Genomic DNA, 12378 nt, shown 5'->3' with positions numbered 1-12378 from the left:
TTATTTACTTTTAAATGTTTTTGACAAACAAAACATCTTCTCTCTTATGTTCGATCCAAATGTTTCCTTTGAAGACACGAAGAGTGTAGTTTGTCTTCAGTTGTCATATCAATAACATACTTAAGTGTGTGTGCGTGAGCTCCTGTGTGCGTTGATCGGGAATGTGTGTTTGTTCATTCAGTTTCTTTATATATTCATCGTTGAACATGTTATTAAATTTAATATTTAAACTCTATAATCAGAAACTAATCTGTAGATTAAAAAAAAAGGTTTTAGATGTATTTATTTATTTTTTAGTTTTAGGAAATTAAATTTAAATAAGTGAATAGATTCAAAATTCAGTCTTTGATTTTCTATATTTGAGTCATTTTATGAACATTTAAAATAACAAAACAACAAATATACAAGTTTTTCAACATATAAAGAGCTCTTTTTTTTGGACAATTTGTCTAATAAATATGAGATTTTATTACGTTGATTAAAAAAAGCCAATAAAACTTTCACTGTAATTGCAAATGTATGTGAAAAAACATCATCTGTATTTAATTTGAGTAGAAAATGACTTTTCTGCCTCGTCGGACACATTAAGAAGATGCTAGTATCATCTCTTGGATGTGATCTTCTGAATGTCCGTCGCTCGTGGTCTGACTTCTGTGCATCTCCTCCTCTCTCCTCCCTCCTCCTCCTCCCTCCTCCCTCCTCCCTCCTCCTCCTCCTCCTCCCTCCTCCTCCCTCCTCACTCCTCCTCCTCCCTCCTCCCTCCTCCCTCCTCCCTCCTCCTCACCCCTCCTCCTCCTCCCTCCTCCCTCCTCCGACTCTCGCCTCCGACGTCTCGTCTCCACTTCTGTGGCCAAAAACAAAAACGGAGCAAAAATGTACTGATCATTGTTTGGTAACTGTTTTTAGTGAAACCTGTTTTTGGAGCGTTACGAGTATTTTCTAACATGTTACAATAAAAGATTGTAGTGTACAAATTCACATTTATAAAAGATATAGAGAGATTAATATATATATATGAGAAAATGTATGTTTAATGCAATAAAGACGAATTAAGATGAGATGTTTTGTTGTGTTTTATTTGAAATGTTTATTGTGATGGAAGGAGCTGGAGGACGATGATGTTTGTTGATGATTAAGTAATGTTTAAGCCACAAAGATGAAGGATAACTTTTGGAATAGATTCTCAGATGACTTCCTCAAACTTTGAGTCTAATTATGTCGAACTGTTAACGTTATTTGTTTGCTTTTATCATCTTAAAGAGGCCACAAATCTCTCATGAATGCAATTCACACGTTGGCCAGTAGAGGCCAGTGTTCCATTAATGTGTGATTCTATTTCAAATCTTCTTTCTAGTCGTGACTGATCAACGAAGTTCACGTTAACGATCGATATCAGATATTAAAACGATATTCAAATAAGCAACTTCCTTGTGTTGATTTGTTGTAGATCAATGCCACTCCAATGAAATTATTAGGAGGTTAAAGTATAAACCATATACAATTATTGCGGAATAAAATTTTAATTTATTAGGAAAATGATATTGTATAAAACATTTATTACCAGATTAATATGGTATAAAATTATTTGTTACGAAGTCATATATGTACACATATATTGGAGGATTCAATTTATATATGTAAATATTCGTTATCAGATTTAAGTCATATATATATTAATATATATAAGATTATATTTATATATAATTTGTTAGGAGTTTTAAGTCATATATATATATATACAGATGTATTGGAGAATTACATTTTAATATATTATTATAATTTAAATATATATATATATAAGAGTTTGCTATGAGAGTGAAGTCATATATTTTGTGACCCTGATCTGAAAAACCGCTTTATAAATACAAATTGCTTATATATTCTATTGATTTTCTGGAACTCCTGTGTCCTCAGTGTTATCTTAATCTTATCTTAAGTATATATTTTATTGATTGTTTAAACTCTTTGTGACCCTGGTCTGGAAAAGCGCTCCACAAATATAAATTACTTACTTACTTATATATATACATATATTAGAAGATTAAATTGATATATAATAATTTGTTAGGGGATTTAAGACTTTAAAATGCAAAATATATAATGAGAATTAATTGTCTTTGAACAAGATTAAAGTCATATTTAATTTATTACAAGAATGTCATATACACATTTATGACAAGATTAAACTTGTATATAATCATTTTAAATAGAAGATTAAAGTCATAATTTCTTAAGAGAAAGTCATGAGATTAAAAACATGTATAATAACGAGATTAAAGTTGTATAAAATAATTGATGAGATTAAAAACATGTATAATAACGAGATTAAAGTTGTATAAAATAATTGATGAGATTAAAAACATGTATAATAACGAGATTAAAGTTGTATAAAATAATTGATGAGATTAAAAACATGTATAATAACGAGATTAAAGTTGTATAAAATAATTGATGAGATTAAAAACATGTATAATAACGAGATTAAAGTTGTATAAAATAATTGATGAGATTAAAAACATGTATAATAACGAGATTAAAGTTGTATAAAATAATTGATGAGATTAAAAACATGTATAATAACGAGATTAAAGTTGTATAAAATAGTTGATGAGATTAAAAACATGTATAATAACGAGATTAAAGTTGTATAAAATAATTGATGAGATTAAAAACATGTATAATAACGAGATTAAAGTTGTATAAAATAATTGATGAGATTAAAAACATGTATAATAACGAGATTAAAGTTGTATAAAATAATTGATGAGATTAAAAACATGTATAATAACGAGATTAAAGTTGTATAAAATAATTGATGAGATTAAAAACATGTATAATAACGAGATTAAAGTTGTATAAAATAATTGATGAGATTAAAAACATGTATAATAACGAGATTAAAGTTGTATAAAATAATTGATGAGATTAAAAACATGTATAATAACGAGATTAAAGTTGTATAAAATAATTGATGAGATTAAAAACATGTATAATAACGAGATTAAAGTTGTATAAAATAATTGATGAGATTAAAAACATGTATAATAACGAGATTAAAGTTGTATAAAATAATTGATGAGATTAAAAACATGTATAATAACGAGATTAAAGTTGTATAAAATAGTTGATGAGATTAAAAACATGTATAATAACGAGATTAAAGTTGTATAAAATAATTGATGAGATTAAAAACATGTATAATAACGAGATTAAAGTTGTATAAAATAATTGATGAGATTAAAAACATGTATAATAACGAGATTAAAGTTGTATAAAATAGTTGATGAGATTAAAAACATGTATAATAACGAGATTAAAGTTGTATAAAATAATTGATGAGATTAAAAACATGTATAATAACGAGATTAAAGTTGTATAAAATAATTGATGAGATTAAAAACATGTATAATAACGAGATTAAAGTTGTATAAAATAATTGATGAGATTAAAAACATGTATAATAACGAGATTAAAGTTGTATAAAATAATTGATGAGATTAAAAACATGTATAATAACGAGATTAAAGTTGTATAAAATAATTGATGAGATTAAAAACATGTATAATAACGAGATTAAAGTTGTATAAAATAATTGATGAGATTAAAAACATGTATAATAACGAGATTAAAGTTGTATAAAATAATTGATGAGATTAAAAACATGTATAATAACGAGATTAAAGTTGTATAAAATAATTGATGAGATTAAAAACATGTATAATAACGAGATTAAAGTTGTATAAAATAATTGATGAGATTAAAAACATGTATAATAACGAGATTAAAGTTGTATAAAATAGTTGATGAGATTAAAAACATGTATAATAACGAGATTAAAGTTGTATAAAATAATTGATGAGATTAAAAACATGTATAATAACGAGATTAAAGTTGTATAAAATAATTGATGAGATTAAAAACATGTATAATAACGAGATTAAAGTTGTATAAAGTAATTGATGAGATTAAAAACATGTATAATAACGAGATTAAAGTTGTATAAAATAATTGATGAGATTAAAAACATGTATAATAACGAGATTAAAGTTGTATAAAATAATTGATGAGATTAAAAACATGTATAATAACGAGATTAAAGTTGTATAAAATAATTGATGAGATTAAAAACATGTATAATAACGAGATTAAAGTTGTATAAAATAATTGATGAGATTAAAAACATGTATAATAACGAGATTAAAGTTGTATAAAATAATTGATGAGATTAAAAACATGTATAATAACGAGATTAAAGTTGTATAAAATAGTTGATGAGATTAAAAACATGTATAATAACGAGATTAAAGTTGTACAAAATAATTCATGAGATTAAAAACATGTATAATAACGAGATTAAAGTTGTATAAAATAGTTGATGAGATTAAAAACATGTATAATAACGAGATTAAAGTTGTATAAAATAATTGATGAGATTAAAAACATGTATAATAACGAGATTAAAGTTGTATAAAATAATTGATGAGATTAAAAACATGTATAATAACGAGATTAAAGTTGTATAAAATAGTTGATGAGATTAAAAACATGTATAATAACGAGATTAAAGTTGTATAAAATAATTGATGAGATTAAAAACATGTATAATAACGAGATTAAAGTTGTATAAAGTAATTGATGAGATTAAAAACATGTATAATAACGAGATTAAAGTTGTATAAAATAATTGATGAGATTAAAAACATGTATAATAACGAGATTAAAGTTGTATAAAATAATTGATGAGATTAAAAACATGTATAATAACGAGATTAAAGTTGTATAAAATAATTGATGAGATTAAAAACATGTATAATAACGAGATTAAAGTTGTATAAAATAATTGATGAGATTAAAAACATGTATAATAACGAGATTAAAGTTGTATAAAATAATTGATGAGATTAAAAACATGTATAATAACGAGATTAAAGTTGTATAAAATAGTTGATGAGATTAAAAACATGTATAATAACGAGATTAAAGTTGTACAAAATAATTCATGAGATTAAAAACATGTATAATAACGAGATTAAAGTTGTATAAAATAGTTGATGAGATTAAAAACATGTATAATAACGAGATTAAAGTTGTATAAAATAATTGATGAGATTAAAAACATGTATAATAACGAGATTAAAGTTGTATAAAATAATTGATGAGATTAAAAACATGTATAATAACGAGATTAAAGTTGTATAAAATAGTTGATGAGATTAAAAACATGTATAATAACGAGATTAAAGTTGTATAAAATAATTGATGAGATTAAAAACATGTATTATAACGAGATTAAAGTTGTATAAAATAATTCATGAGATTAAAAACATGTATAATAACGAGATTAAAGTTGTATAAAATAATTGATGAGATTAAAAACATGTATAATAACGAGATTAAAGTTGTATAAAATAATTGATGAGATTAAAAACATGTATTATAACGAGATTAAAGTTGTATAAAATAATTGATGAGATTAAAAACATGTATAATAACGAGATTAAAGTTGTATAAAATAGTTGATGAGATTAAAAACATGTATAATAACGAGATTAAAGTTGTATAAAACAATTGATGAGATTAAAAACATGTATAATAACGAGATTAAAGTTGTATAAAATAGTTGATGAGATTAAAAACATGTATAATAACGAGATTAAAGTTGTATAAAATAATTGATGAGATTAAAAACATGTATAATAACGAGATTAAAGTTGTATAAAATAGTTGATGAGATTAAAAACATGTATAATAACGAGATTAAAGTTGTATAAAATAGTTGATGAGATTAAAAACATGTTTAAAAACGAGATTAAAGTCGTATAAAAACCACGAATACGACCATAATAAACATGTTTTTTGTCTCATTCAATCCCAAACAAGTGACCTCAGTCTCTTCCTAGAAAGAACTCTGGAGCTCCTGGAATGTTGCGCCACATAAGCAGCAGGATCTGGACTCTTGCTCGGTCACATGACACCGAGGTCAGGCGTTGCCACGGCACCATTTCTAAGAACGAAACCACAGACTTAGTTCTATTTTAAGAGAAATAAAAGATTCTTCAACATCTTACAAATGACCTTCATCTTGTTTTCCACTCGATTAAATCACACACTTTTAGATTCTGGGTGTTTTTATTTCCTCCACAACCGTACAGTAATAGTGCGTCGGCGACAGCAGCTGCTCAAAGACGCTCCGAACAAATAAATAACGTAATAATATGTCATAAGAATCCTGTGAAACCAGGCAGTAAAACAAAACCTCTGAGCGACTGAAGGTCTCGAGGCGACTGAAGGTCTCGAGGCGACGAAGGCATCGTTTCTTCTCGCAGCGAATCAACGGATCAGAGGTTCTGTCGTCGTGGGAGATGAAGACCGTGATGGAGTTTCTCCTCTTGAGACTCACAATCTTTCGTCTCCATGGAAGTGTTTTCACCGGATCAGCACCAAAAGTTGGACGTTTTGCTCGGAGATGAGTTTTCAGCAGAAAGTACCGGACGCACAATCGTCGTGGGAACCGAGTGATTGGGGAACTATTGGTTAATGGATATCTGTCATCTTTACCCGGTCGATGACAGACGTTAATAACAAGCAGACGCGACAAAACCGTTAATGAGGCTAAAACGAAACGTAAAAAGTTAAATAATCTGGGGGGGGGGGAGGGGGTTCAGGAGGTCGCCGACTTCAGGTACGCGATGAGATCCTGGCGCTCGCCCTTCTTCTTGATGCCGGCGAAGATCATCTTCGTTCCTGGAATGTACTTCTTGGGGTTCTCCAGGTACACCATCAGGGTGTCCTCCTCCCACACGATGCCTGCGGACACACACACGACACACACACACACACACACACACACACACACACACACACACAGTCAGGTGTGTGAGTCTCTTGAGTAGTTCTCAGTATTACCTTCACCTTTTAAGTATTTATTTTATTGAGTATTGTTTGAGCACTTTGTGACCCTGGTCTGGAAAAGCTCTATATTTTATTTATTGAAACTTGAAGAAGTCTCGACTCAAAGTTGAAGTTTCTGTTTGCACAAAGTCTGTCTTGACATCCGTCCGTTCATCCATCCTTCTATCTATAAATCCATCCATCAATCAATCCCTACATCTATCCATCCGTTCATCCGTCCATCCATCTTTCCATCCTTCTATCTATCCATCTTTCTATTCATCAATCCATCCAGCCTTCTATCTATAAATCCATCCGTCCGTCCGTTCATCCGTCCATCCATCTATCCATCCTCTTATCTATAAATCCTTCTATCCATCCATCTTTCCATCCTTCTATCTATCCATCAATCCTTCTATCCATCCATCCATCCATCCATCCTTCTATCCATCTATTCATCCATATCAATCCATCCATCCTTCTTTTCATCCATCCATCCATCCATCCATCCATCCATCCTTCTATCCATCCATCCATCCTTCTATTCATCCATCCATCCATTCATCCATCCATCCATCCTTCTATCCATCCATCCTTCTATCCATCTATTCATCCATCCATCCATCCATCCATCCATCCATCCATCCTTCCATCCATCTATCCATCCATCCATCCATCCATCCATCCATCCATCCATCCATCCATCCATCCATCCATCCATCCATCCATCCATCCATCCATCCATCCATCCATCCATCCATCCATCCATCCATCCATCCATCCATCCATCCATCCATCCATCCTTCTATCCTTCTATCCATCTATTCATCCATCCATCCATCCATCCATCCTTCTATCCATCTATTCATCTATTCATCCATCCATCCATCCATCCATCCATCCATCCATCCATCCATCCTTCTATCCATCTATTCATCCATCCATCCATCTGTTTTTCAAATATTTCACGTGTGTTGATTGTTGTCACAGGAGTTCTGTTTGAATTTTACTTGTTAATAAAAACATTTATTTTAATTCTGTTTTGTTTTAACGCGTTTTATGAAAAAAACATAATATTCATATTTAATTTTAACATTTTTGTTTTATTTTAAATGATGCCTTTATAACTTCAAAAGTTATTTAAATTAATTTAATAATAATCAAATCACATGTTCAGTATTTGTATCGTCTCTACACACATCCTCTGAGTAAACACTGAGTCACTGCTGCAAATAAGTAGAAAAACAAGCTTTGAGGGAAAAACTTACACAACTGAAAACATCTTAAAATACTCAACCTTCACTGTTGCTACTCGAGAAAACATCAATACACTTAAATGTTGTGATGTTTTCTTCATGATACTGTATCGAAACATTTATTTGGCTTTACATTTATCATAGTTCTTTTATGGTTTATATTTTAATAAACTGTATTTTATAATTAATATATTTTTTCTTATTTTCAATTAACATGCAAATATTCACCATACTTGTCAATTTAAACTTCCGGCCTCTAGGTGGCGGCAGTAGTTACTATTTTTGAACAATTGAATAATCCCAGATTTGGTGATGACTGAGGACGAGAGGATACAGTGACTACAGCAGCTTTTAAAGCTGATGTTTGGACAAATTTTGGTTTTAAAAAAAATGGAAGCAGTTACGACTGAGGATGAGAGGATACACTGGATTCCAGCAGCTTTTAAAGCTGATGTTTGGACATATTTTGGTTTGAAAACAAATTAAAGCAGTTACGACTTTGTCAAGAGTCATGTGGTCTGTAAATACTACAACACCAGAGTCAAGTACTGGACAATACTACACATATATACTTGTTACTAAAGTATCACAACACCAGAGTCAAGTACTGGACAATACTACACATATATACTTGTTACTACACTATCACAACACCAGAGTCAAGTACTGGACAATACTACACATATATACTTGTTACTACAGTATGGTATCGTTGACCCTGTATCGTGATATGTATTTCAATGGCCAGATTTTGACCCTCAAGGGTTCGAAGGTCACAGTTCACTCCGACTGTCACTTGAGTGTTTTGACAGATGGATAAAAAAACTTTATCGATCCCTCTCACGTCACATGTAAAAACAAAAGCCACGGTGAAGTCAAACAATAGTAACCTTTGCTCTTGTTGGCTTCCGTGTAGGCGAATCCCGCAGCTTGTCCGGTCTTGCGCCCGAACAGACCCCAGAGGTTCGGCCCGACCTTGTGTTTTCCGTTCTGCTCCACGGTGTGACACTGAGAGCACTTCTGCACGAACGCCTTCTTCCCCTTCTCGATGTCGCCCATGGTGGCCTGAGGAGGGAAGACGCCGTCAACGCTCGCGCTCACACGACCAGGGCGTCTCTAAATAAAGCAGACTCCGGTCTATTCATAGCCCCTCGCTCGCCCGGTGGGAGCCCCCTGATGTGGAGGTTATTTAGGGAGAGAGTCGTTACAACCGATGGTCACGATGGCTGCTGGTGACTTTCCAACCTGGTTATTAACCTGGTTATTAACCTGGTTATTAACCTGGTTAACTCGGAGGCAGCTTTAACGTGAACAAAAGTGATTAACATCGAGTGTTTAAAGGGTTAAATACACTTAAGAGTAACTAAAGTAGTTATTTAGTAGTTACAGTTTTAGGGTATTTATACCGATAATAACATGATAAAATACACTATACTGTTAAATCTAATCCTGGGAAAACGTCACTCTGCTGTGGACCAGTTACCAAGGCAACCGCTGAGGATTATTTCATTCCAACTGCAAAATAATTTTATAAACCTGGATTAAATTTGAATCGAACAAGAAAGTTAGTTTAATGGTAATAATAATAATAATAATAATAATAAAATACTTTAGTGTAGAACCTGCTGTCATAACGGTAAAGAGTGTTTTTATAACTGAGGTCCGTTATAATTATTACCGTATTACCTGTGAAAGATCAGTTGGTTTCATTGTTCGTGTAAAGGTTTTAAAAAGGTCGTCGAGGATCAAACTCTTCATTCATAAGAAACGACCTTCACTGAGGAAAACCTCGTCCGGAGACAACATGGCGGAGACTCTACACTCATCTTTCACTGAATAATCTGCTGCTTCAAAAGAATCACTGGAACGTTATAACTGAAGCATGAATTATTATTATTATTATTATTATTATTATTATTATTATTAAGAGTCACGACCACCAGCATCTCTCCTAGAACCGTGACCCACCCAAGGGTGCTTCAATGTCGCGTCAAAACCTGGAGCATTTAAACACAATATTTAAACTCGTGAAGAGAGCAAATGAATATAAATAAAATAAACAAATAAAACGGTGATCGTGGCTTCACTGCGGAGAATTAAATAACCGCTTTACGCAAACAGAGTAACGTTGCTATTCACCATCGAGCTAACGCTCACTGGCGCGCTTTTCTCCTTCTTTGGTCAAATTCCTGATAGGAAATCGATACGTGGTTTGATCAGATGACATCTGACATAGCGGCGTATATTTACCTTTATGTTGGGTTGAACAAAAGTCCGTTCGGAACCGGCTGGTCTCGCCTCTGTGTCAGTGAACGACTGTCCTGTGAACAAGAAGGTCACTAGTATAACGGCACCGGCTTCTGACGTCACCGCGCAGTCACGTGACCGGCGAGCCCGCGTCTCCCTGGCAACTCGATTTAATTTATTATTATTATTATTATTTTATATATATATATAACGAGATTGAAGTCGCATAAACAACTCATTTATTACGGATCGAGAATAAGGTAAAAAAAAGGGTCACAAGACGTTACGTCACTCACGTTTAAACGTCACGTAATGACGCAATAATAGTTCCCTTTATATATATTTTATTTATTTGATAGAGCTTTATTCTTACAACATTGGGTTGATGTTGGGATGTTACAGCAGTTCACAAGAAAAATATTTAACATATGTAAGTCAGTAAGTAATGTTTACTTATATAGTGCTTTTCCAGACCAGGGTCACAAAGCGCTTAAACAATCAAACAATCAATAAAGTATAAACTTTAAAGGTCAAGATAAAACTGATAACACAACAGGAGTTCCAGAAAATCAAGGGAAAGCCTGAACAAATAAAAGCGTCTTAAGATATGGTACATGTATAAAAATTATATCGAAAACAATCAATAATAATTAAAAATATATGTATAATTAAAAATAATTAATAATAATGAAACAACCAAAGTAGTACACAATAAACACAATAATAAATACAATAATGATGAATACACCAACAACTATAAACATTAGTACAAGACAATGCATATTATTACATGTTTTATTTCCGATTCACTCACCGAACAAGTACAGCAGTATCTTAATTCATTCTCAGTGATAAGAGGCTGCTTGACGATGTATTGATGGTGTTGAATGTTTGATAACATGCGAAGCATTATGAGTGTTCTTGACCTTGAGGTCACACTTATGTGATTATAAAACCTTCTTATCAGTCGAAGGATTCAGAGTCGATCGCTCAATTACACCTGATACAGTAGATCGGAAGTTATATACGCTCGACCTTGACAATGAAACTAGTTAATATTTAAGTGAGAATACTACAACGACCACAGATCCAATCAAAGCTCAGAGAGTGCACAGGGTCAAAGGTCAACAGTAGATCTCAGGATCTTCACTCACAAATCTGCTCAATATAGTTCTCATGATCACTTTAAAGGCTGTATTTCTCTCTTGACCCCGCTGAGGTCAAGAGGGTCAAGACACACCTGTTTGCTGTTAAAATAGAACCTTCACGCTCGTGACTCGTGAACTTATGCGACAACATTCCCGGTCGTAGCCTCAGATGACGCGTGGACGTCACATGTAGCAAGTGTGTTTTCCTTCGCTGGGTTCAGGGGAGGAGCTGCTTCTGTTGGAGGAGATGATCCTGAACAGATGATCTCCATTAGGAGTCATGATAAAAGGATGGAGGAAAACAAAGATTTGAATTTCAGTGAATCATTCCACTTTCAAGGTTCTCTCCCCTGAATTTTAAGATATTTCAAGAGTTGATCTGTATATTTTTCTGCCATATTAAATCTGAAAACAACTATAAAACATTTTCAAACCATATATTTTTTACTAACAATGAACAGACTAATGCACAACTATGCACAAATGCAACAATTCCTTAAAGAACAAACACAAAAATCACTAAAGGTTAAAAATAATTGATATAAAATTGTGCAATTATACATTTTCTAAAAGAAATAAACGTTTTAAAGATACTAAGCTATATAGGAAATATAATGTAAATATAATTACATGGTAAGTGTAGGATTTGTCACTTTCCTCATAACATTTATGTCACGTTTACCCTTCAGCTCAGAGGTCACTGCAAGGTCACTTTGATACTCACTAATAAAGTTACATGTTTAACTTATGACGATGATTATATTCACCAACGACTCGCGCTATTAGTTTAAAAAAATTAAATTAAATTGAGGTTAGACAAGATCGGAAAAGCAAAC

The 12378-nt window shown here is 31.8% G+C and overlaps 1 protein-coding gene across 1 annotated transcript; it reads right to left on the bottom strand.

Moving 5' to 3' along the window:
- Window positions 1–6110: 6110 nt before the first annotated feature.
- On the bottom strand, window positions 6111–10514 carry LOC148069009 (cytochrome c). Its single transcript, XM_087802955.1, has 3 exons — window positions 10398–10514; window positions 9038–9212; window positions 6111–6807 (listed from the first exon to the last, which is right to left on the bottom strand). Exons 2-3 carry the CDS (start codon window positions 9204–9206, stop codon window positions 6662–6664), a joined length of 315 nt encoding a protein of 104 aa, XP_087659081.1. The 5' UTR covers window positions 9207–9212; window positions 10398–10514; the 3' UTR covers window positions 6111–6661.
- Window positions 10515–12378: the final 1864 nt, after the last annotated feature.

Source organism: Callionymus lyra, chromosome 11 (assembly GCF_982586985.1).
Source record: "Callionymus lyra chromosome 11, fCalLyr1.hap1.1, whole genome shotgun sequence".
Lineage (NCBI taxonomy): Eukaryota > Metazoa > Chordata > Actinopteri > Syngnathiformes > Callionymidae > Callionymus > Callionymus lyra.
Note: the sequence above shows the minus strand (reverse complement) of the source record. Positions and strands in the feature narration are given on the sequence as shown.

What these genes read in the sequence shown, in the direction of transcription:
- LOC148069009 (XM_087802955.1), bottom strand. Translation starts at nt 9,206, where the DNA reads ATGGGCGACATCGAGAAGGGGAAGAAGGCGTTCGTGCAGAAGTGCTCT. An exon ending in GGAAGCCAACAAGAGCAAAG is followed by an intron (nt 6,808 to 9,037) that starts GTTACTATTGTT and finishes GTGTGTCCGCAG; the next exon opens with GCATCGTGTGGGAGGAGGAC.